Consider the following 24979-nt stretch of genomic DNA (forward strand, 5'->3'; position numbering starts at 1 on the left):
CAAGTTCCCCTTAGTGATCAAGACAAGAATTGGGCTCCTGATATTGTGTGTCATAATTGTGAGGAAATGCTTCGTGACTGGACAAAAGGAAAACACAAAGTAATGCCTTTTGCTATTCCCATGGTTTGATGTGAACCTAAGGACCACACCAGTGACTATTATTTCTGTCTGATCCATACAAAGGACATTGGCAAGAAAAAATGGCATATAATTGCATATCCTAATATTCCTTTAGCAATACAACCTGTCCCACACTCTGAGACATTCTGGGTTCCAGTTTTCAATGATTTTATTTCTTCTGAGGATGAAGGAAGTGAACATGGTGATCAAGTGTATTTTGATAAGATGCATGAGGAAATGGTTGTAGAATCTGAAGGGTCTTCTTCTGATGCCAAGCAGTCATTAACCCCTCAGCAGTTTAGCCAACCTGAATTGAATGACTTAATAAGAATGATATAAAAATTGTCCTCGACTTTCTGAAGTATGAGGAGCATAACTGGATCATTTGTGTGGATCTTAAAATGGTAAATTGCCTGCTAGGACAACAGAGAGGTTTCACGAAGTATCCTTGCTTTCTGTGTTTGTGGGACAGCCGAGCTCGGGGGAAACACTAGACACAGAAAAAGTGGAAGTAGGGATACAAAATATTGTGAATGAACCTGTAGTTAATCGAGACAGGATCATTTTCCCCCCACTTCTCATCAAACTTGGCTTAATGAAGCAGTTTGTTCAGGCTTTGAATAGAGAAAGTGAATGCTTTCAACATATCATTTCTGCTTTTCCTGCCTTGTCTTTCGAGAAGATAAAAGCAAGTGTATTCGATGGACCTCAAATTCGAACCCTCATACGTGATGCAGAATTTGTCAGGAAGATGAATAAGGAGGAGAAAGCAGCATGGCAGTCTTTTGTGGCAGTTACAAAGAACTTCCTTGGCAACAAAAAAGCAGAAAACTATGAATTTCTGGTTCAAAGGATGCTGTTGGCTTTCTGTGACATTGGATGTAACATGAGCGCTAAGATTCACTTCCTGAACCAGTCACCTTGATAAGTTTCCTGAAAATCTTGGAGCTGTTAGTGATGGGCAGACTACTGCTGGAGCATCAAACGAGATTGTCCTCAGCAAGTACACAAAGGCAAGAGCTACAAATGCAAATATTTGCCCAAATAGAATTTAAATAAGTTTTGCGCAAATTTTATAATTAAAATAAGTGTTTTAATATGTTCTATTTCAAAATTGTAGACAAATTCTGATGCAATCATATCTTTTAGTGTATTAGTGTATTTACTGCATTATTCAGGCATCCCCAAACTACTGCCTGCAGGCCGCATGTAGCCGCCTGAGGCCATATATCCGGCCCCCTGCAGCACTTCCGGAAGGAGCACCTCTTTCATTGGTGGTCAGTGAGAGGAGCACTGTATGTGGCGGCCCTCCAACGGTCTGAGGGACAGTGAACTGGACCCCTGTGTAAAAAGTTTGGGGACCCCTGTTATAAATTATTATATTTTCACAAAGATGGTGCCCAAGAAGACATTCTACTTCATTATGTTAAACTAAATGTTGAAAATTTTACAATAAAATGAAAACCTAAAATCTTGAATTGCAAAAAAACTGTAGCTTACAGAGAAAAACTAATGTCAGATTTGAGATCAACACACTCAAATTAGTTAAGAACAAGTGTTGTGTGGATGCAACAAAAATTTTGTTCCTCGGTGTAATTGGTAAGTACGATTTCAAGAAGTTTTATCAGTTGGTGGTAGGAAGGATAGATTAAGGAAGAGGAGGGCATAGGACAGACATAGACGTAATTTTTAATAACGTTTTATTAGGCAAAGTGAAAATATTGAAGGTTGACTGTGCCCACAGTTAAAATTACTATCACATAGTCCAGTGACTTGAGTAATCTTATAAGGTAATGACATTTTGATCTCAGATGATGACATGTAATTCTCTTCTAATGAATGTTGGAGTGAATTGTTTACTCACCGTGGTCACATTTCCTCTTGGGTAGAGTCAGTGTTGTCCACCTTTCCAATCCTTGATCAAATCACCTTGCTGTTACATATATATGTTATATAAAGATAATAAGATTATGATATAAATTTTTAGGACATTACAGCACCATGTTTTTACATGCGATGTAAAAAAATTGTAAGAAATTGCTAAAGGATTCAAGCATTTAAATCTGTATGTAAAATACTGCTGATCCTCTGTCACTTGCATTGCCAGGGGCTCAGAAAGAACGTACTCTCTGATCATAAGTTGTTGAGGACAAAAAGCATTTCTTTTTTTGTCTTTAAGGAGAATGACAGGTTTGTTTATTCAGTATAGCAAGGCTGCAGAGAAGGCAGCTGTAGCACATTGTGCTTCAATCAAATGAATGTCATTGAAGTTTTGTGAAGATCACAGTCTCCGTCTGGGATGGCTTAATAACCTGGCTTGTAGAAAGAGCATGTTATGTATTGAAAGCATCCTCACTAGTTATTATTTTTCATTATTTCAGACAGCCAACATTTGCCATTGAACATTCCTTTGGAAAGGGGAGAATAGATTACAGTATTTAGTTCCTAAACAGCAGTTTAAAAGTCTTAAAACATCTTTGCATCTCTCTGCAACTAGCTCCTATTACTATGACTGTTTCTTTAAGTCCCTAAAATGATTGCTCAGTGTGTTCTTGGTTTTGTTTTTCTACTTTTAGGGATTATTTTCTTTAATGTTGGAAAACCACACTCTATCTCTGTCCTCTTTTATAAATACTATGCATTTGGGAGGAGGTTGAAGTTAAGAATAGTCTTGGATATGCAAGAGAGTTCTTTTGTTAACTGTTGAACTTAGAACTTTGTCTTAAGTTTGTCCTTTAACTGAGCTGTGGGGTCTAGGCTTAGCGTACTATTAAACTAGGCAAGTGTTGTGAATACAAACTTTGATTGGATAATAGTTCCTTTTTTTTTTTTCCTTTTCCTTTGCAAGTGAGAGGAGGAGAGGTAAAAAGACAGACTTCCACATGTGCCCACCAGGACCCACTCGGCAACCCTCATCTGGGCCCATGCTCTCAACTGAGCAATTTTTAGTGCCTGATGTAGTAGCTCCACGGAGCCATCCTCAGCGCTTGGGGCCAAGGTGCTCAAACCAATGGAGCCATGGCTGTGGGAGGGGAAGAGAGAGAGAGAGAGAGAGAGAGAGAGAGAAGGGAGAGAAGGGGGGTGGGTGGAGAATCAGTGGTTACTTCTCCTGTGTGCCCTGACCAGGAATCGAACCTGGGACATCTACATGCAAGGCTGACACTTTACCACTGAGCCAACTGGCCAGGGCCAGTAGTTCTCTTTTAAAATTCATATTAGTAAATCTGTACCTTCACGAATCACTAGTTAAATATTTCTCATGTGTCCCCACTGTCAAACAACAGAAAGCCACACCAGACAAAAGTGGAAAGATGATATCTCTCCCCTCAAAAATGAGGAAACCTTCCTGTCCCCACACATCGACATCTGTTTATAGAGATTGAGTTAGATCTCATTTTATTGCCTCTCTGCTCCAAATCCATACTTCATTGACTGCTCTGTGAAAATAAAGCTGGGCCCTTCATTCTTCTTTGCAGCTAGCACGATGCAGGGCCTTGTCAGGAGAGGGCACTAATGGCACACTCAAGGGGCAGAGGTGTCTTTTTCTTGTCCTGCTGGTTTTCATTTGTTTCCAGCTCCTTCCTTGGGATTGCTGGCAGAGCATGGGGGCAGCCAGTGGTGCTTACCCCCTTCAAGTTACAATGGCATCTGGTGCACAGTTTCCTGTTGAGTTTCAACAACACCCCCTGAGTAGGTAGATTCCCATGAGCCTCTCAGCATCCCAGGAGTCATCTTCCCAGTGATGACCAGCAGGCATCCAGAAGGGTAGTTTCTGCTGGTCTGTTACTTCAGTTTTCTGCCTATCCGCCCCCAAAGCTATCATTTTGGCTTTCAGGTCCTGGCTATGGTTTCCTGCCACCAGGCTTCACCCACCCATCCCCTATGCAAGTATTTCCTACCAGATTGTCTCTTCATGTTTCTCTGCCCACCCATACTCTGGAGGGGTGTTCTTGCAGGCCAAGTGACTAGACAGGCTCTGACCCAGGGGGACCCATGCCCCATGGACTGTGATCATGCCTTCTCCAACAAGCCGAATCCTAGTCTTGGGGAGGGAGCACCTCTTCCAAGGTGTTTCCTTCTGGGTCCTCTCCTCCAGCCCTAGGTATTCTTGAGATTTTCCTATACCACTTTATAGGTGATCCTATTACAGTTCATAATTACTTCTATTAAACTCTGTGTAAGTAACTGCATAGCTCTTGTCTCCAGATTGGACCAGGACTGGTATAAACCTATAGAGCAGAAACGTAGCTTCAAGTGCTCGCTAGTACTTATTCAGAGCATTCAGGAGTCTGTGGGTTTACATGACTATTGCTGACTTTTCTCCTTGGGTGTTCTCCAACCCAGGATGTACACTTCCGGGCACTTGTTCCTCCCTCGGCTCCTAGCTCACATCCTGCTAGCTCCATACCTTTATTGAATCCTTTCTTTTAAAGTAGTACATATTAATCAAGTGGCTCTTTTCATATTTTAGTTGTTGCTTCTCCCCCCCACCCCCATGATTTAAAAATAGTATTGCTTGACCTGTGGTGGCACAGTGGGTAAAGTGTCAACCTGGAACGCTGAGGTTGCCAATTCGAAACGCTGGGATTGCCTGGTCAAGGCACATATGGGAGTTGATGCTTCCTGTTCCTTCCCTTTCTCCACCCTGCTTCTCTCTCTCCCTCTCTCTCTCTCTCTCTCTCTCTCTCTCTCTCCCTCTCTCCTCTCTCTCCTCTCTCTCCTCTCTCTAAAATAAATAAAATCTTTTAAAAATACTTTTTCTCCACTGGAACATTTTTATGAAACAATTTTATTTACACACTCTTTACATGCACCTTTGATAGAACCTTGTATGAAATGTACCCAAATACAAGGTGAGGTTTTTCCTCCTTACAGTGATTTCTCCAGAAGAGAGAGCTCCTTATATTCAGTTCCTTACCATATATATCTCTGATAGAGGGCTTTCTCTGTTAGACAAAAGTGGATTGAATGGAGAAGCCATGGTTATTCTCATATAACCTTAATTCATGGTTTGGGGGATTCTGGAGAGGCCACTTTTAAAGGAATTGTTTTGAAAGGAGACAAAGATATTTAAGCCAGATTTAGTTACTGTTCCTCAGAGAGTATTAAAACCTCACATTTGCAAATACTGAAGATATTAAAGAGTAGTTAAGTGGTTTGTTGTGGAGAAAGAAAATGTAGAGCTACAGAACAAATGAAAAACCAGTCACTTTACCCAGATTCTTAGTGAAGGCATCTCCTGCAAAGTCAAAAAAGTGCTACATATCAGATAACTTGTCTAGAAGTGAACATGAGCTGTTTGGACTCGGCAAGGGGCACTTGTTATGGGAAAAGCATTGTAAAAAACTTAAACAAAATGGTTGCATGAAATGTGCAAGTGAGTAAAACCCAAATTCCTGGAGTAATATATTACTGAATGGGTAGTGAAAAGTATGTGTCCTAACTAAATTATATAATTTAAATATTATAAGCAGACATGAACATCTTATCAACATCACTGAAAATTAGTTAGGTCTTTGAATATTTCAACACCAGCCTAAACATCTGTTTATTTTACTTGGAAGAAAATATGTTTTGGACGTTTATTTGGGCAAAAAGGAGATAATTATGTTCAGAATGGCTTTATGTTTGGGCATATTTGATGTCTTATCTCTGTCATCCAAGATTGTAAGGTCTTCGGGGGAGAGGTAGTGATCTATTCTATACCTAGTTGTATCCCCGGTGACTAACGTAGTGCTCTGAATGTAAGAACTCCTAGGTGTTAATCCTTAGGGATGTAGCCTTCAAAGATGGAACCCAGGTATTCTTTGTGGAAGGCCTTCCTGAGTCTGCTTCATCTTTTGAAGGAGTAGAACTCTTCCCTGGCCTTTGCCATAGCTGTCTAAACCTGTCCTGCACTTACTAACAGACCTGTCTGTGTGCTTGTTCTCAACACCAGACTCCTCAGGATGGGGTCGTGTGTCTTAGACTTTTAGAGCCACGCACAGTGCTTGATTCGTAGGTACTATAAATGTTCATTGGAATGAAGTATTTATGAGTGGGGATGACTCCAAGACGCATAGGGTAACTTTCACCATTTCAGTTCATGTTCAAGGAACCAGGTAGATTTAGGTAAATTTATCAAGATATGCCTTGCTACCCAAACTCTCATTACTTACTCTCTGATTTCACAAACTAAAAACATTGGGATTTCAAGTGTTCTTCAGTTTTGGAACTCTAGGAACTAAATATAGGAGTATTTTAAAGCACACGTTCCACTGACCCAGTTTTAGGTGAGGACCGAGATGGGTTTCTAGGGCCTCTGTCATCTACTGGAGTGGGAGTGAGTGGCTGTGGAGCCTGCATTGGTACTGCGTATGTGCCAGGAGCTCTTTGAACCATTTCTTTCTTTCTGGTTGGCACTGTCCTATCTGGCTCTGGTCTCTGGTTATCAGATGTGGGAAGTTGTGGAAAAGCGATGGCTGTTACTAAGAGTACTAAATTAAGGTGGTGTATGAATTAGGATTGTATTAAACTAGTAAAAACCAAAAAACTCAGGTTTATGAACTTCTGTTTACCAAGAAATTATTTTTAATTTACACATAATATGGCTGATTCCCACAAAACTTTAAGCAGTACTTGGGCAAAGCTAACACTTTCCATATGAAAGAGACCAGGGTGGTTTTATTTCTGAGTATGTTATCGTGTCCAGTTGGAATGTATGGCTAAGCCCTTGTTTTGACTTTGAACCGTTGCATTTAAATGGCATTTCCACTCTGGAGGAGACACACTAAGGAAAGAAGTACATTGTTTTCTACCAAATACCCACCCTCTGTCGGCCATGGGGCTAAAGGCTGTCACGGGCATTGTTGCATTGAATCCCTGCAACAATCAACATTTGCCACAATTTCTTCTTTTGTTTTACTTTTATTTTGGATAGCTATAGATTCACATGTTACAAGAATTAATAGAGACAGATCCGGAGTACCCTTGCCTGTTTCCTGCAGTGGTAACTTCTAGTATGACTGTGGGAAGGAATCATAACTGGGAAATTGTCAGTACCATTCATTGACCTTGTGTTACATGCACTCATTTGTGTGTGTGTGTGTGTGTGTGTGTGTGTGTGTATTTTGTCCCATGCAGTTTAACCACAAGTGTACTTACCGTTTCTTTTTCAAAATATAAAGGAAACAAGGCTCAGTAAGTTATGTGAAATGCCGCATGTGTAGACCTGGGGTTTGAATTTAGGTCTGTTGGACTCAAACTTTTGCTTTTTCAGTAATAGTAATGATGGAATAACATTAGTAGTCAATTTTAACATGGCCAAACCCACTGAGTTACATAAGAAACAGACTGATACTTACATGTACAGGGGACTGTTCTTGATATATTAACTCAATCCCCCAATAACTGCCTCAGAAATTATATCACAGTTGAATTAGGACCATTAGTTAAACTAGTCATATTACCTAGGATTAGGAACTATTTTTACTGCTACTGAAATCAATATTAAAAGAGTGATATCCTATGATCTTTTTATGTAACTTCATATTGTGAACCTCTGACCGTGTCGGCTGGTTTTGGCAGTGGTGATTACTTTAAATGTATGTGAGCGTGTGACCTGTCCACATGAAGCGAGACCTGTTACGTTGAGTTATGTGGAGGAGCCTTAACAATATTTACTAAACTGCAAATAAGAATTAGTTTAGGCAGCGTGCCAGGATTTTTGGTTTTTAAAAATAATTTATTAATTTGAGAGGGAGGGAGGGAGGGAGAGAGAGAGAGAGAGAGAGAGAGAGAGATCTGTTTCTGCATGAGCCCTCACCAAGGACCGAACCAGCAACCAACACCTGAGCTACTGGCCAGGCAGGATGCCAGGGTTTTCAGGGAATACATATAAGCCACTAAGAATACTTAAGGGTATAATTTTTTTCTAGACATTTTAGATCTTCTGGGCCAAATACAGCCCAGCAATGTTTGAATTTAGTCAACTCTCTCAAGTTACCTATCTAATTTTCAATGTGGGCCCTAATGCATTTGGTTGTAAATTATTTCTGATTATCAGAATATTTAATGCTTCAGGAAGATAATAGGGAAACTGATCAGCAGCCCATTATTTACTCTACAATCTTTGCTGTTAAATGTCTTGTAAAGCTGTCCCTGTGATGAACAGCAGCACCTAATTAGACCAGGAATAACAGCCGCCCATGAGTTGTAGATCCCAGGAGGTCTGCTGTTTTTGTAGACAGCAGACAGAAATAAAAGGAATTCTGTCCTTTTTACCTCATGTAATCCCACTGGAAAATGAAACATGTGCTGTGAGTTGATACTCTCTTCTGCCAGGTCACCTCCCTGAAGAGTCTCGGGTGAGTGCCATTGCAACATTTCTTGGACAGGTGTCTGACAGCCTCAAGAGCGAGATGGATGGGTGGAGCGGGCACTCCTGTGGACACGGGCTGCTCCTGGCACCTGGGGAGCTCCAGGAGGAGCGAGTCAGAGCCCCAGATTTCCACTAAATTCTACGTCCTCCCCCCCACCCGCCCAAAAACGGGTGATTGCAGTAATGCAGCACAAAGCAGGGTTTATTCTATCTTACTAGAACTTATTTTGGACATGAGCTAATGCAGAATATTTTGAAGCTAGCTAAGGCATGGTTTGGAAACCACAGAACCTTTTCTGTGGACCACTCTCACTTTTCTGCTCTTCAAACGAACTTTTTCCTATTCACTACTTATTTCACTCTTTGGCATGGAATAACAATTAAGGAAAAGAATGTATGCCTTTTCTCCTTTTATCGAAAGCTTGTACACATTTTCTGTCTTGGGCTATTGTAGACTCAGAGGGCTGTAGAATGTTGACAACTGTGAAAGTTAAAAACTAGCTCGTTAATCCAAACTTCCTTTGCTGCTTTGGAGAAGTGTTTTGCTAGATGGCGCAGAGCACAAATCCAGTAGAAGATGTGTTCCAGCCCTCACTTACACCTTAAGTGAAATTAATGAGATCACTCTAAGATTACACTTAGTGTTTTATTTTCATTTTATAGGTCTGTACGAGCTGTTGGCGGTTCTGCCAGCCCAGCTGCAGCCACATGTGGACAGGCAGGAAGACCTAACCTTCCTCTGGGACATGTTTGGTGAAAAAAGCCTGCATTCACTGGTGAAGGTAAACCATGCTGATGTCAGGTTCTTTTTGCAGAAAAACATACGGAAAAATATTTTGAGCACCATCTAGTAAACCAGAGATCAGATTGTTGCTCTCTGAAAACAAAACAGCCTTGTTCCATCTCACTGACGGGCGTGGACATTCTTAAAGATTCTACCAAAAATACATAGATGATTTCACTTAATGGTGGTGATTTGGTGGTGCATAGTAATACAGCAAACATGTGGTTGCCTTGTTTAGAAAAAGAATATGAAATAGTAGCATAAAAGTTTAGACTTTTTGTAGTCCACATCCATGAGCTGGAATTTAACTTAAGTAAATAAATGGTCCTAGCAGAAATTAGAAGGAATATATTTTCTGAGGTTAGGGATGGCAGCAGTTCAGTAGCCACATTAATTTAAAATAATTTCCTTTAACAAAGTCAACTGAAATTCTAGCAAGCTGTTTCTTTCCTTGGCACAGCGCCACTGATGTGGTATTTTGTGTATAAATACGCTGAAGCCACATACAGATGAAAACAGTGTTTCGAGGCAGCTTTAGTAAAGCGTCATGTCATGAAAATGATCAGTCCCCGGAATTCAGATCTTGCCACTCAGCAATACTGGGAGTGATGAATTCTTAAAACAGTAAAATGAGAACAAGGAGCTTACTGGAAAATATGCTGCTCTTGCCTCTGCAATGTGAATTGCAGTTTCTCTCATTTAACTCAAACTGAAAGAAATTTAGAGTCTTCCTTGAGTCTGTGGGAGCTAGAAACTTACGAGGCCTCAACAAGGTCCAGACCTGACCTTAATTCCACTAAATCCATCACTGTTGTCTGTCTGGAGAAGAGGCTTTTAATTGACACAGAGTATTTGAAAATGAGGAACTTTTGAGTTGCAGTTGTTTCACAAGACAGGAGAATTCTTACATTTTTTTCCTTGTCAAGTGTGCCGAAATTTGTATGCCTCGAGCAGTGACCACTCTAAAGAAGACAAAGTGTTGATATGTTGCATTTTTTCTAGCCCTGCCTTAAAAGACTAGAATGTTTTATTTATTTAGTTTTTATACAACTGCCAAGGTATTGCTGTGTTCTGAAAATTTTTAGGTAGTTTAGTTCAGTTGTCCCCAACCCCCGGGCCGCGGACCAGTACCAGTCCGTGGACCATTTGGTACCCATCCACAAGAAAGAATAAATAATTTACATTATTTCTGTTTTATTTTTATTTAAGTCTGAACGATGTTTTATTTATTTTTTTTATTATTTTTTTTTTTTGTATTTTTTTTTTCTGAAGCTGGAAACGGGGAGGCAGTCAGACAGACTCCCGCATGTGCCTGACCGGGATCCACCTGGCATGCCCAGCACGGGGCGATGCTCTGCCCATCTGGGGCGTCGCTCTGTCACGACCAGAGCCACTCTGGTGCCTGGGGCAGAGGCCAAGGAGCCATCCTCAGCGCCTGGGCCATCTTTTGCTCCAATGGAGCCTCGGCTGCGGGAGGGGAAGAGAGAGACAGAGAGAAAGGAGAGGGGGAGGGGTGGAGAAGCAGATGGGCGCTTCTCCTGTGTGCCCTGGCCGGGAATCGAACCCGGGACTTCCTCACGCCAGGCCGATGCTCTACCACTGAGCCAACCGGCCAGGGCCTGAACGATGTTTTATTTTAAAAAAATGACCAGATTCCCTCTGTTACACCCATCTAAGACTCACTCTTGATGCTTGTCTTGGTCATGTGATAAATTTATCTGTCCCACCCTAAAGGTCGGTTCGTGAAAATACTTTCTGAAATTAAACTGGTCCGTGGCCCAAAAAAAGGTTGGGGACCACTGGTTTAGTTGGTCTCTTGGGATGTTAGAAATAGTCTTGGGATTGTAGTGGATGAAGGTGATGACTTACTGAGGCAACCATGGAAATAATCCTGTACTCAATGTATAGATGTTGGATAGGTATGGATTTGTTTTCACTGATTTGATCTTTTGATAGAAGGAAGAAAATATATTTCAAATGGAATCACCACCCCTTAATCATTAAATAAACATGCCTCCAAACAGTGGGTGCCTGTATGTTTCTGTATTTATAATGGGGCTTCTTTCTCAGTTTCCTTACCTGTAAAATGAAAATTACAATATCTGTTGACAGTGTTGTTTGTGAGTTTCAGATAAAATAGTGAAAATATTTGTTCTTTAATAGTTACATGGGTTCAGCCATAGAAGTAGGCACTATTTAAGTATTAAGAAAAAAATTATAATTTAGGTATTATAGCATGTGAAAAACCAAAACAAATGACAGAAATGATTGTTTTTTCTGTATTTTCTTCCTCCCTCTCTCCCTCCCATCCTCCCTCCCCCCCTCTTTCTTATTTATTTTATTATTATTATTATTATTATTATTATTATTTTTTTTTGTATTTTTCTGAAGCTGGAAACAGGGAGAGACAGACTCCCACATGCGCCCGACCGGGATCCACCCGGCACGCCCACCAGGGGCGACGCTCTGCCCACCAGGGGGCGATGCTCTGCCCATCCGGGTGTCGCTTTGCCGTGACCAGAGCCACTCTAGCGCCTGGGGCAGAGGCCAAGGAGCCATCCCCAGCGCCCGGGCCATCTTTGCTCCAATGGAGCCTTGGCTGCGGGAGGGGAAGAAAGAGACAGAGAGGAAGGAGGGGGTGGGGGGTGGAGAAGCAAATGGTCGCTTCTCCTATGTGCCCTGGCCGGGAATCGAACCCAGGTCCCCCGCACGCCAGGCCGACGCTCTACCACTGAGCCAACTGGCCAGGGCCTCTTATTTATTTTTAAGTGAGAACAGGGGAGATAGTGGGACGGACTCTCACATGTGCCCTGACTGGGATCCACCTGGCAACCCCCATTTGGGGCCCATGCTCAAATCAACTGAGCTATCCTCAGTGCCTGAGGCAGACACTTGGACCAACCCAGCCATGCTTAGCACCTGAGACTGACAGCTCGAACTAATCTAGCCACTGGCTGCAGGAGGAGGAGAGGGAGAAAAGGGGGAGAGGGAGGCAGAGAGGAGCAGATGGTTGCTTTTCTTGTGTGCCTTGACTGGGAATGGAACCCAGGTTGTCTGCCATGCCAGTGCTCTATCCAATGAGCTAGGCAGCCAGAGCCTGTTTTTTCTATCAAGAAATAAAACTAATATGTAAAAAGATTCTTAGTTACACTTACTGTTGAGTGTTAAACTTAGGTTTTTAAAGTGTGTATGTCCCAAAGTGGTTATGAAGCATACTGGAGAGTATTGGTATCTGGTTTTATGAAAACTGGGAGGCAAATAAATTGATGTGGCCAGTGTTTAAATAGCATGATAATGTGTACTATTCCAAATGATTTTCCAGTAATTGCTTTAAAATGTATTTTTAAAATTAGTTGTTTTTTTTTTTTTTAAATGAATTTTTATTAATGGTAATGGGATGACATTAATAAATCAGGGTACATATATTCAAAGAAAACATGTCTAGGTTATTTTGTCATTAGATTATGTTGCATACCCCTCGCCCAAAGTCAGATTGTCCTTCGCCATCCTCTATCTAGTTCTCTGTGCCCCTCCCCCTCCCCCTAACTCTCCCCCTGTCCTCCCTCCCCCCACCCCTGGTAACCACCGCACTCTTGTCCATGTCTCTTAGTCTCATTTTTATGTTCCACCAATGTATGGAATCATGTAGTTCTTGTTTTTTTCTGATTTACTTATTTCACTCCTTATAATGTTATCAAGATCCCACCATTTTGCTGTAAATGATCTGATGTCATCATTTCTTATGGCTGAGTAGTATTCCATAGTGTATATGTGCCACATCTTCTTTATCCAGTCTTCTATTGAAGGGCTTTTTGGTTGTTTCCATGTCTTGGCCACTGTGAACAGTGCTGCAATGAACATGGGGCTACATGTATCTTCACGTATCAATGTTTCTGAGGTTTTGGGGTATATACCCAGTAGAGGGATTGCTGGGTCATAAGGTAGCTCTATTTGCAGTTTTTTGAGGAACCACCATACTTTCCTCCATAATGGTTGTACTACTTTACAGTCCCACCAACAGTGAATGAGGGTTCCTTTTTCTCCACAGCCTCTCCAACATTTGCTATTACCCGTCTTGTTGATAATAGCTAATCTAACAGGGGTGAGGTGGTATCTCATTGTAGTTTTGATTTACATTTCCCTAATAACTAATGAAGCTGAGCATCTTTTCATGTATCTGTTGGCCATTTGTATCTCTTCCTGGGAGAAGTGTCTATTCATGTCCTCTTCCCATTTTTTTATTGGATTGTTTGTTTGTTTGTTGTTGAGTTTTATGAGTTCTTTGTAAATTTTGGATATTAGGCCCTTATCTGAGCTGTTGTTTGAAAATATCATTTCCAATTTAGTTGGCTGTCTGTTTATTTTGATATCAGTTTCTCTTGCTGAGCAAAAACTTTTTATTCTGATGTAGTCCCATTCATTTATCTTTGCCTTCACTTCTCTTGCCATTGGAGTCAAGTTCATAAAATGTTCCTTAAAACCCAGGTCCATGAGTTTAGTACCTATGTCTTCTTCTATGTACTTTATTGTTTCAGGTCTTATATTTAGGTCTTTGATCCAGTTTGAATTAATTTTAGTACACGGGGACAGGCTGTAGTCGAGTTTCATTCTTTTGCATGTGGCTTTCCAGTTTTCCCAACACCATTTGTTGAAGAGGCTTTCTTTTCTCCATTGTGTGTTGTTGGCCCCTTTATCAAAGATTATTTGACCATATATATGTGGTTTTATTTCTGGGCTTTCTATTCTGTTCCATTGGTCTGAGTGTCTATTTTTCTGCCAATACCATGCTGTTTTAATTATCGTGGCCCTATAATATAGTTTAAAGTCAGGTATTGTAATGCCCCCAGCTTCATTCTTTTTCCTTAGGATTGTTTTGGCTATTCGGGGTTTTTTATAGTTCCATATAAATCTGATGATTTTTTGTTCCATTTCTTTAAAAAAATCTCATAGGGATTTTGATGGGAATTGCATTAAATTTGTATATTGCTTTGGGTAATATGGCCATTTTGATTATATTTATTCTTCCTATCCAAGAACAAGGAATATTTTTCCATCTCATTGTATCTTTTTTGATTTCCCTTAACAATGCTTTGTAATTTTCATTATATAGGTCCTTTACATCCTTTGTTATGTTTATTCCTAGGTATTTTATTTTTTTTGTTGCAATCGTGAAGGGGATTATTTTTTTGAGTTCGTTTTCTAATATTTCATTGTTGGCATAGAGAAAGGCTATGGACTTCTGTATGTTAATTTTGTATCCTGCGACCTTACTGTATTGGTTTATTGTTTCTAATAATCTTTTTGTGGAGTCCTTCGGGTTTTCGATGTATAGGATCATATCATCAGCAAAAAGTGATACCTTTACTTCTTCTTTTCCGATATGGATGCCTTTTATTTCTTTGTCTTGTCTGATTGCTCTGGCCAGAACTTCTAGCACCACGTTAAATAAGAGTGGAGAGAGTGGACAACCCTGTCTTGTTCCTGATTTAAGGTAGAAAGTCCTCAGTTTTATGCCGTTTAAAATGATGTTGGCTGATGGTTTATCATATATGGCCTTTATCATGTTGAGATATTTTCCTTCTATACCCATTTTGTTGAGAGTCTTAAACATAAAATTGTGTTGTATTTTATCAAAAGCCTTTTCTGTATCTATTGATAAGATCATGTGGTTTTTGTTCTTTGTTTTGTTGATATGGTGTATTACGTTAACCGTTTTGCATATGTTGAACCATCCTTGAGATTCTGGGATGAATCCCACTTAATCATGATGTATTATTTTTTTAATATGTTGTTGTATTCGGTTTGCCAGTATTTTGTTTAGAATTTTAGCATCTGTATTCATTAGAGATATTGGTCTGTAGTTTTCTTTCTTTGTGCCATCCTTGCCAGGTTTTGGTATGAGGGTTATGTTGGCCTCATAAAATGTGTTTGGAAGTATTGCTTCTTCAATTTTTTGGAAGACTTTGAGTAGAATAGGAACCAAGTCTTCTTTGAATGTTTGATAGAATTCACTAGTACAACCGTCTGGGCCTGGACTTTTATTTTTGGGGAGGTTTTTAATAGTTTTTTCTATTTCCTCCCTGCTGATTGGTCTGTTTAGGCTTTCTGCTTCTTCATGACTCAGTCTAGGAAGGTTGTATTGTTCTAGGAATTTATCCATTTCTTCTAGATTGTTGTATTTGGTGGCATATAATTTTTCATAGTATTCTACAATAATTCTTTGTATATCTATGATGTCTGTGGTGATCTCTCCTCTTTCATTTTGGATTTTATTTATTTGAGTCCTGTGCCTTTTTTCCTTGGTGAGTCTTTCCAAGGGTTTGTCAATTTTGTTGATCTTTTCAAAGAACCAGCTCCTTGTTTTATTGATTTTTTCTATAGTTTTTCTGTTCTCTATTTCATTTATTTCTGCTCTGATTTTTATTATCTCCTTTCTTCGGCTGGTTTTGGGTTGTCTTTGTTCTTCTTTTTCTAGCTCCTTAAGGTGTGAAGTTAAGTGGTTTACTTCGGCTCTCTCTTGTTTGTTCATATAGGCCTGAAGTGATATGAACTTTCCTCTTATTACTGCTTTTGCTGCATCCCAGAGATTCTGATATGTCGTATTTTCATTTTCATTTGTCTGTATATATCTTTTGATCTCTGCACTTATTTCTTCTTTGACCCATTCATTTTTTAGAAGTATGTTGTTTAGTTTCCACATTTTTGTGGGTTTTTCCCCCTCTTTTTTGCAGTTGAATTCTAGTTTCAAGGCTTTATGATCAGAAAATATGCTTGGTACAATTTCAGTTTTTCTAAATTTGCTGATATTGTCTTTGTGGCCCAACATATGGTCAATTCTTGAGAATGTTCCATGTACACTAGAGAAAAATGTATACTCTGTCGCTTTGGGATGAAGTGTACTGTAGATGTCTATCATATCCAGGTGTTCTAGTATTTCGTTTAAGGCCACTATCTCTTTATTGATTCTCTGTTTGGATGACCGATCTAGAGCCGTCAGCAGAGTATTGAGGTCTCCAAGTATGATTGTATTTTTGTTAGTTTTTGTTTTAAGGTCAATAAGTAGCTGTCTTATATATTTTGGTGCTCCTTGGTTTGGTGCATATATATTAAGGATTGTTATGTCTTCATGATTCAGTGTCCCCTTAATCATTATGAAATGACCATTTTTGTCTCTGATTACTTTTTCTGTCTTGTAGTCAGCATTATCAGATATGAGTATTGCTACACCTGCTTTTTTTTGGGTGTTGTTTGCTTGGAGTATTGTTTTCCAGCCTTTCACTTTGAATTTGTTTTTATCCTTGTTGCTTAGATGTGTTTCTTGTAGGCAGCATATAGTTGGATTTTCTTTTTTAATCCATTCTGCTACTCTGTGTCTTTTTATTGGTAAGTTTAATCCATTTACATTTAGTGTAATTATTGACACTTGTGGGTTCCCTACTGCCATTTTATAAATTGCTTTCTGTTAGTTTTGTATCTAGTTTGATTCTTCTCTTTTGTTTTTCTATCATTTGTTTTTGTTTGTTTGTGTTCCATACTTCTTTCCTCTGTTGCTACCTTTTTTAAGTCAAGTGTTTTTGTGGTGGTTTTTTCTAGGGTGGTTACCATTAAGTAATGAAAAGGGTACCTACCATATTCATTGTAGTACCCTATCTTATGAGTATTTCTGCACTTCCTCGTCCTTTGCTACTGTTAATCTCCATCCTCTCCCCCCTTTTTTTCCTTTGTTGTCACAGTTTAAGTTTGGTTTTATTGTGTTCTTGGTGGAGCTGTTACTTGTGGTGTTGTTTTCTTTTGTTCTTTGAATCTGGTTGGAAAACCCCCTTTAGTATTTCCTGGAGTGGGGGCTTTCTGTTGATAAATTCTCTCATCTTTTCTGAATTTGTGAATGTTTTTATATCTCCTTCATACTTGAAGGATAGCTTTGATGGGTATAGTATTTGTGGCTGAAAGTTCCTCTCTTTCAGGGCTTTAAATATTGGGGTCCACTCTCTTCTAGCTTGTAGAGTTTCTGCTGAGAAATCTGATGATAATCTAATAGGCCTTCCTTTATATGTTGTACTCTTCTTTTCCCTGGCTGCCTTGAGAATTTTTTCTTTGTCATTGGTTTGTGTCATCTTTATTATGATGTGCCTTGGAGTGGGTTTGTTGGGGTTAAGAAAACTCGGTGTTCTGTTTGCTTCCTGAATTTGAGGCTTTAGTTCTTTCCACAGGCTTGGGAAGTTCTCGTCTATTATTTGTTTGAGTATATTGTCCATTCCATTTTCTTTCTCTTCTCCCTCTGATATACCTATTATTCTTATGTTATTCTTTCTGATGGAGTCAGACAATTCCTGTAGGGCTTTCTCGTTTTTTATTATTTTTGAGTCTCTTTCTTCTTCTCTCTGTTCTGCCTCAAGTTGTTTGTCTTCTATTTCACTAATCCTATCTTCAATCTGGGCTGTTCTGCTAGCTAAGCTTGTTACCTCGTTTTTCAGCTCGTGAATTGAGTTTTTCATTTCTGTTTGATTTGTTTTTATAGTTTCAATTTCCTTGGTAATATATTCTTTGTGTTCATTGAGTTGTTTTCTGATCTCCCTATATTGCCTTTCTGTGTTTTCTTGTATATCTCTGAGTATTTTTAAGATTTCTATTTTAAATTCTCTGTCATTTAGCTCCAAGGCTTCCAATATGTTAAGTCTTTTCTCCATAGATTTTTCCACATCTATTTGTGTTACCTCTCTTTCTTTTGTATCCATAATATTCGATTTCCTCTTTCTTATTGGCATCTGAGGGTGGTCTTGTTGATAGCACTAATTAGAATTAATAAAGAGTAAAAAGTAAAAAAAAAAAAAAAAAAAAGGTAAAACACCCCACAAAAAAAACAGTAATAAGGAAATATCGTGCCTATAATGGAGGGCCTGATTTGGGGTGAAGAGTTCAAGGGGCAAAAAAAGGGGAGTAGGGACCTCCTAAATGCAAAAAAAAAAAAAAGATAAAAAAGAAAAAGGAAGAAAATCTTAGACAAGCATAAGATGATTTGCTTGTGAGTGATGGTCAACTAAGAGATATAATGAGAGGGATAAGAGGGAACCAGAAAAAAGGACAATAAAAGGAATAGTAAAGAAGAAAAAAATAAAAATGATAAGTAAAAATCTGTTGTATTAAGTGGAGCGAAGACTAAATACAATGGAGACCTTGGGTTGGGAGGACCCAAAATGCCACAAAAATAAACAAACAAGAAAAAAACAAAAACAAAAGCGAAAAAGAAAAATAAAGCCAAAAAAAGCCTTGAGTCTCAAATTAACTAATTTGTTCGTGATTGAGGATTAAATGGGATGAAAGTAAAACGAGAAAAGAAAAAACGAATAGAAAGGAAAAAATAAGAAAAAGAGAAAAACGAAGGAAGAAATAAAAAAGGAAGAGAAAAAAACAAGATAAAGCAAAACAAAATAAAACAAAAGAGGAGAGAGTGAGAGTTAAGTGTTTTGGAGTATAACCTTAAAGGAGGGTGAGGATGAAGAAGAGAAATAAAATGTAACACTTATGGGTAGTGTAGTTCAAGAAAAGGGAAGCATAAGATGGGCAGAGAATAGAAGGACCGAGGTGGAGGAAATAAAGGCAATAAGATAGAAGAAACAAACAACAACAACAACAAAAAAAAAATTAGTGGAACAAGTTGTAAAGTCTGTGGATTTTTCTTGATTTTAAGATGTTAACTTCTTCCTTTTTCTTTTCTCTCCCTCTTCCTGGTCGGTGACTCTACCCCAGGCTCTGCCCCTGTGTCACACTTAGGTAGGGATTTGCAGTTGATGGGATTCTATGGCAATGTCATATAATTGGCTTTAGTCTTGCTGGTAGTCAAGGCTTGTTGGCGTTTGCAGGGTCCAACGATGAGAGAGTTTGCTTTCCTGGATTCTCTCTCCTAGTCCCCCCTTCCTGAATTAGCAGCCTGGTGATCCAGCTATAAGGCTGCAACTGCTTCTGCCTGGGGAGTAAGAGGCTCAAAGAGCTGGGAAATCCCCACTCTATCCCCACTCAGCGCAAGGCTTTGGGAAAGGCTCTGGCAGTCAGGGCCTCCAGTGTAATCAGGCGGGGGTGGGAGTCAATTGTTGTCAAGGTGACTGTTCAGCGCCTAGCATTCAGTTGGACCTCTCAACCCAGGCTTTCCACACTTTGTAGCCTGTTTCGGCTGGGAAGAAGAGGCACTAGTCTCTGCTTGCGACTAGTGTAGTATAGATCTTATTATCTGCCAAGTCCTTCTTGTTAGCGTTTATCCCTGAATATGGAGGCTCTATCAATCAGAAGTTGCCCCCGCCCCTTTAGCGAGAGGCACTAAAAAATATCACGCCTCTTGTCTTGAGTCGCTGAACTGAGAGAGATCTTATCAATTAGAACCGAGGGTGCGCAGATTTCACGGGTTAAGCTAATTTCAGTGATTGGGTCGCAGCTGTGCTCACGAAGGTATTTTAGGCTGCCTGCGCGCGCCCCTCCCCCAACGCTTGATTGTTAGCTTGAATGGCTGGGTGAGGTGCCCCGCCCACGGAGAGAATCTCCCAAGTAGGGAATACCGCCCTGGGGCCTCTCCCGCTCCCCCCGCTGCTGGCGGCTGGGGGCACCAGGCGCAGGATGATGGGGCACCCTGGGTGTGCGGGCCAGCAGGGCGCTCTGGGCGTGTGGAATGCCCAGGGTACACACGCGAATGGGGTGCTCTGGGCATCGGTGGCTGGCGATTCTCACTCGCAGTGCGCGGGCCGCTGGGAACGTTAGCGGTGCTCGCTCTGCAACCGGACCGGGCGTGCCAGCGGCTGCTCGCCGCTCCGGAGTGTGGGCGGTGCTCGCTCTGCAACCGAACCGGGCGCGCGCCTGCGGCTGCTGCTCGCGGCTGCTGCTCGCGTCTCCCGAGTGTGGGCTGACTCACCACAGGCGCACTTCCTCGCGGCTTGAATGAACGTCCCTGCGGTAGCTTCCTCCACACCCTCGTCTCTCAGATTCAAATGATAACAGTCCTTTCGCTTTCAGTTTGTGTGGAACTCCGGAATGCTCCGAGGATAAATTTTCCTGTTTCTAGTTGATAAATTTGTTGTGATTTTGGGGAGATCTGTCGGACGTGCTGCTCACGGCGCCATTTCCATGACGTCACTTAAAATTAGTTTTGTTATGTACCATTAGTACATTGTCAGTTCTGAATAGTTTCTTTCCCATGCCCAGCTTTTGTCACAGGCAGACTTCAGTGTCCTTTGACTGACCCATGCTATTAGTTTTCAAGAAGACACAGCTTAAAATGCCTTTAAGAGGTAGGCTTGTGGTATTGTACTCCAATCTGCTGGAACAAACTGCTTAGCTATATTCTATATACCTCTGAAGGATGGAGGGGAGGGATAGACCTTCAGCTTTTGTACATAAATCTTGGTACAGCAAAAGGAATTTGTTTGAAAAGACTTGTTTTAGGGTGAATCAAATGTTTTTAGATGTTACAATCTTTTGCCTGCAGTTGAAGCTGTTGGTGTGGGTTTTAGAACTGGGTGAACACAAAATGTGTTTTTATTCTAGCACAAGATTTTCATAGTTCTAATTTTATGTAAAGAAAAAAATTGGTTGTTAAATTGGTATACTAATACATATACTGTAATGGTCTAATGTAAACTATACTTCAGAAGAGGCAATGTTGGCATGGTGGTCTGTGATAGGTATGGCATGCCACTTTGGATGTTGAGCCACACTCGGGCAGGAACACTGTAGGTTATGTATGATCTTGTCACTGCAAAGAGAATATGATGATCCTATAAGGTGTGAGTGGTGGATTATTTTTTTTAGAAGAAGACTTTTTTTTTTCCTGAAGTGAGAAGCAGGGAGGCAGAGAGACAGACTCCTGCATGTGCCTGACCGGGATCCACCTGGCAAGCCCACTAGGGGCCAATGCTCTGCCCATCTGGGGCATTTATCCATTGCAACTGGAGCCATTCTAGCACCTGAGGAGGCAACCATGGAGCCATCCTCAGCAACTGGGCTAACTTTGCTCCAATGGAGCTTTGGCTGCAGGAGGGGAAGAGAAAGACAGAAAGATTGGGGGGGGGGGAGGTGGAGAAGCAGATGGTCGCTTTTCCTGTGTGCCCTGGCCAGGAATCAAACTGGGACTTCCACACGCCAGGCTGATGCTCTACCACTGAGCAAACTGGCCAGGCCAAAGAAGACTTTCTAAATAGAAAACTTGCATAATAAAAACTGTGAGCATATGGTTTAGAAACCTCAGAAGAAAGACCGTACTGATAGAAGACCTGGGATATACCATCTGTTTGAATGGAAGGTCTGCCTGCCCTGTGGTGGCACAGTGGATAAAGCATCAACCTGGAACGCTGAGGTTGCCGGTTCAAAACACTGGGTTTGCCTGGTCAAGACACATATGGGAGTTGATGCTTCCTGCTCCTCCCCCCTTTCTTTCTCTTCTCTAAAATGAATAAATAAAGCCCTTTAAAAAATTAAAAATAAATAAATAAAAGACAAAGACTTAAAAAAAAAAGAAGAATGGAGGATGTGACAAGACAAGGGTGTTTGCATTCACATGGTCTGAGTGTGGGACCTCCAAAAAGCTTAGAGCCATGTTTTTTTATTGAAGTATATTTGACATACAATATTATATTAGTTTCAGGTGTACAACAGTGATTTGACATTTGTATATATTGTGAAATGTTCACTGCAATAAGTCTATTTACCTTCTCTTTTCATACAAAGTTAGTTTTTTTCTTGAGATGAGAACTTTTAAGAGTTACTTTATTAGCAAATTTCAAGTTTGTGATACAATATTATTGGTTCTAGTCTCCATGCTGTGCTTTACATCCCCATGAGTAATTTATTTTATAACTGGAAGTTGTACCTTTTCATCCCCCTCACCCATTTCACCTACTTCCACCCCTCCCCCCACCCCATCTGGCAACCACCAGTCTGTTCTCTGTATCTGTGAGATTTCTGCTTTAGATTCCACATATAAGTGAAATTACATGACGTTCCCTCAAGGTCCATCCATGTCGCAAATTTCAATATTTCATTTTTTTTTTTTGGGTGGCTAAGTAGTATTCCATTGTGTATTTATACAATGTCTGCTTTATCTAGTCATCTATCAGTGAACCCTTAGGTTCCTTCCATTTCTTGACTAGTGTAAATAATGCTGCAATGAACATAAAAGTGCATATATCTTTTTGAATGAGTGTTTTCATTTTCATGTGTCTATTGGCCATCTATATGTCCTCTGGAAAAATATCTGTTCAGATCCTCAGCTCTTTTTTTTTTTTTTAAGAGGAGGAAAGATGGAGAGACAGACTCCCACATGCATCCCTACCGATATCCACCTGACAACCCCGTCTGGGACCAATGCTGGAATCAACTGAGCTATCCTTCGTACCCAGGGCTGATGCTTGAACCAATTGAGCCACTGGCTGCAGGAGGGGAAGAGGAAGGGGGAAAGAAGCAGATGGTCCCTCAACTCATTTTTTTAAAGTTTTTTTTCTCTTTTTCTTTTAAGTGAGAGGAGGGGAGATAGACAGACTCCTGCATGCACCTTGACTGGGATCCACCTGGCAAACCCTGTCTAGGGCTGATGTTAAAATCACCCAAGCTATCCTCAGTGCCCAGGCCGATGCTCAGACCAACTGAGCTATCTTCAACACCTGGGGCTGATGCTTGAATCAGTCAAGCCACTGGCTGTTGGAGGGGAAAAGGGAGAGAGGGATAGGGAGAAATATTAATAAAGAGGGACAGAGAGAGAAACATTGATTTTTTTTTTTTTTATGTCAAGTGAGAGGCAGGGAGGCGAAGAGACAGACTCCCATGCATGCCCTAACCCAATCTACTTGGCAACCTGTGTCTGAGGCTGATGTTTTGCCCATCTGTGGCTGCTGCTGTGTTGTTCAGCAACTGAACCTTTTTAGTGTCTTATGGGAGGCCATTGAGCCATCCTCAGCACCTGGGGCCAACTTGCTCAAACCATTCGATCCATGGCTGCAGGAGGGGAAGAAAGAGAAAGAAGAGGGAGGGATGGAGAAGCAGATGGGCACTTCTCCTGTATGGCCTGACAGGGAATTGAACCCAGAACTTCCACATACCAGGCCGGCACTCTACCAGTGAGCCAACCGGCTAGGGCTGTATTTTCATTTTCATTTAGTCCAAAATATTTAAAAAATTTTCCATGATACTTCTTTGACCCAGGTATGATTTAGAATTGTTTAATTTTTAAATATATGGAGATTTTTCTGCAGTTTTTGTCACTGGTTTCTGTACTGCTCACAAAAATTAGGGGATATTTCAAAATGAAGCGATAAAATATCCCCTAATTTAGTAGTTTAACTCCATGTGGTCTAGAGTATAGGCTGTATAATTCCCATTAGGTTTGTTAAGGAATGTATTATGGCCCAGGCTGTGGTTGTCTTGTTCTGTGTGAGCTTGAGAACAATAAGCTTGAGAAGGATGTCTGTTCTGCTATTGTTAGGTGAAGTATTAGAGCCAGTTTGTTGATGGGGCTGCTTGGTTCATCTATACTGATTTTCTGCCTGGTGGATCTGTCAGTTATTTATAGCAGTGATTTTCAACCTTTTTTGAGCCGTGGCACATTTTTTACATTTACAAAATCCTGGGGCACACCACCTACAAAATGACACTCTAACACAGTACATATTATACATATAGTTAATAATATAGTTTCTAAATGTATTTATACTCACACCTGGCCATGTCTCATGGCACACTAGTGTGCTGCGGCACACTGGTTGAAAAACACTGATTTATAGAGTGTAATAGTGAAATTGCCTATGTTTCCTTCCTATTTAATCAGTTTTGGCTCATGTATGTTGATGCTCTTCTCATTAGGCATATACATGTTAAGAGTTGTTATGTCTTTTTGGAAAATTGACTCCCTTTTTATTATTTAATGCCCTCCTTTATCCCCAATAATTTTTCTTGTTCTGCCATCTGCCTTGTCTGAAATTGCTATAGATACTCCAGCTTTCTTTAGATTACTATTAGTATGGTTTATACACTGCTCACAAAATTTAGGGGATCAGGGAACATACAGATACTCCAGTACTTTCAACCTTTTGTATAGTGCATTTTCACCAATGAAATAAAAGTTGGGTTAGCATCTCATTTGCATAATCAAACAACTTTCTTTGACTTGTACTTTGTTTTTCTGATATTCTTGTTTAATTAAAAAAATCAAATGCTTCTTTTTATTGCTTCATATTCATTTTGAAATATCCCCTTATTTTTGTGAGCAGTATATATCTTTCTTCATACCTTTACTTTTAGTCCATCTGTGTCCTCGTATTATAAGTGGGTTTCTTGTAGACAGCATCTTTTTATCCATTCTCACACTTCCTGTCTTTTTTAAAAAATTTATTTTAGAGAAGAAGGGGTGGGAGAGAAAGACAGACAGAAACAGCATTCCATTTCTGTACGTGCTCTGACCTGGGACCAAACTGGCAATTTTGTGTACCAAAATGACGCTTTAACCAACCAAACTATCTGGCCAAGTCTCTCTGTCTTTTAATTGGTGTATTTAAAATATCTACATTTTGATTGTGGACAAAAAAGATGGCCACAGAGTAGGCAGACGCACCAACTCCCACTTCCTAGAACCAAGGTGGATTATAACTTAAATCTGAGAACACTCATCGTGAAAGACAAATTTTGGACTGAACTAGGAGGATTCTACAGCCAAGGATCACCAAAGAACCCACACTGAGTCTGGT

The 24979-nt window shown here is 40.4% G+C and overlaps 1 protein-coding gene across 3 annotated transcripts in view; it reads left to right on the top strand.

Moving 5' to 3' along the window:
* Positions 1-24979, top strand: part of MPP7 (MAGUK p55 scaffold protein 7) — a 314869-nt gene that overhangs the window by 108373 nt on the left and 181517 nt on the right. For all 3 annotated transcript variants that reach the window (XM_066386897.1, XM_066386898.1, XM_066386899.1), the window contains exon 3: positions 9143-9261. In XM_066386897.1, the coding sequence (XP_066242994.1) occupies positions 9143-9261 (119 nt within the window). The remainder of the gene's footprint in view (positions 1-9142; positions 9262-24979) is intronic.

The sequence above is a fragment of the Saccopteryx leptura genome, chromosome 5 (genome assembly GCF_036850995.1).
Source record: "Saccopteryx leptura isolate mSacLep1 chromosome 5, mSacLep1_pri_phased_curated, whole genome shotgun sequence".
NCBI classification, from domain to species: Eukaryota; Metazoa; Chordata; class Mammalia; order Chiroptera; family Emballonuridae; genus Saccopteryx; species Saccopteryx leptura.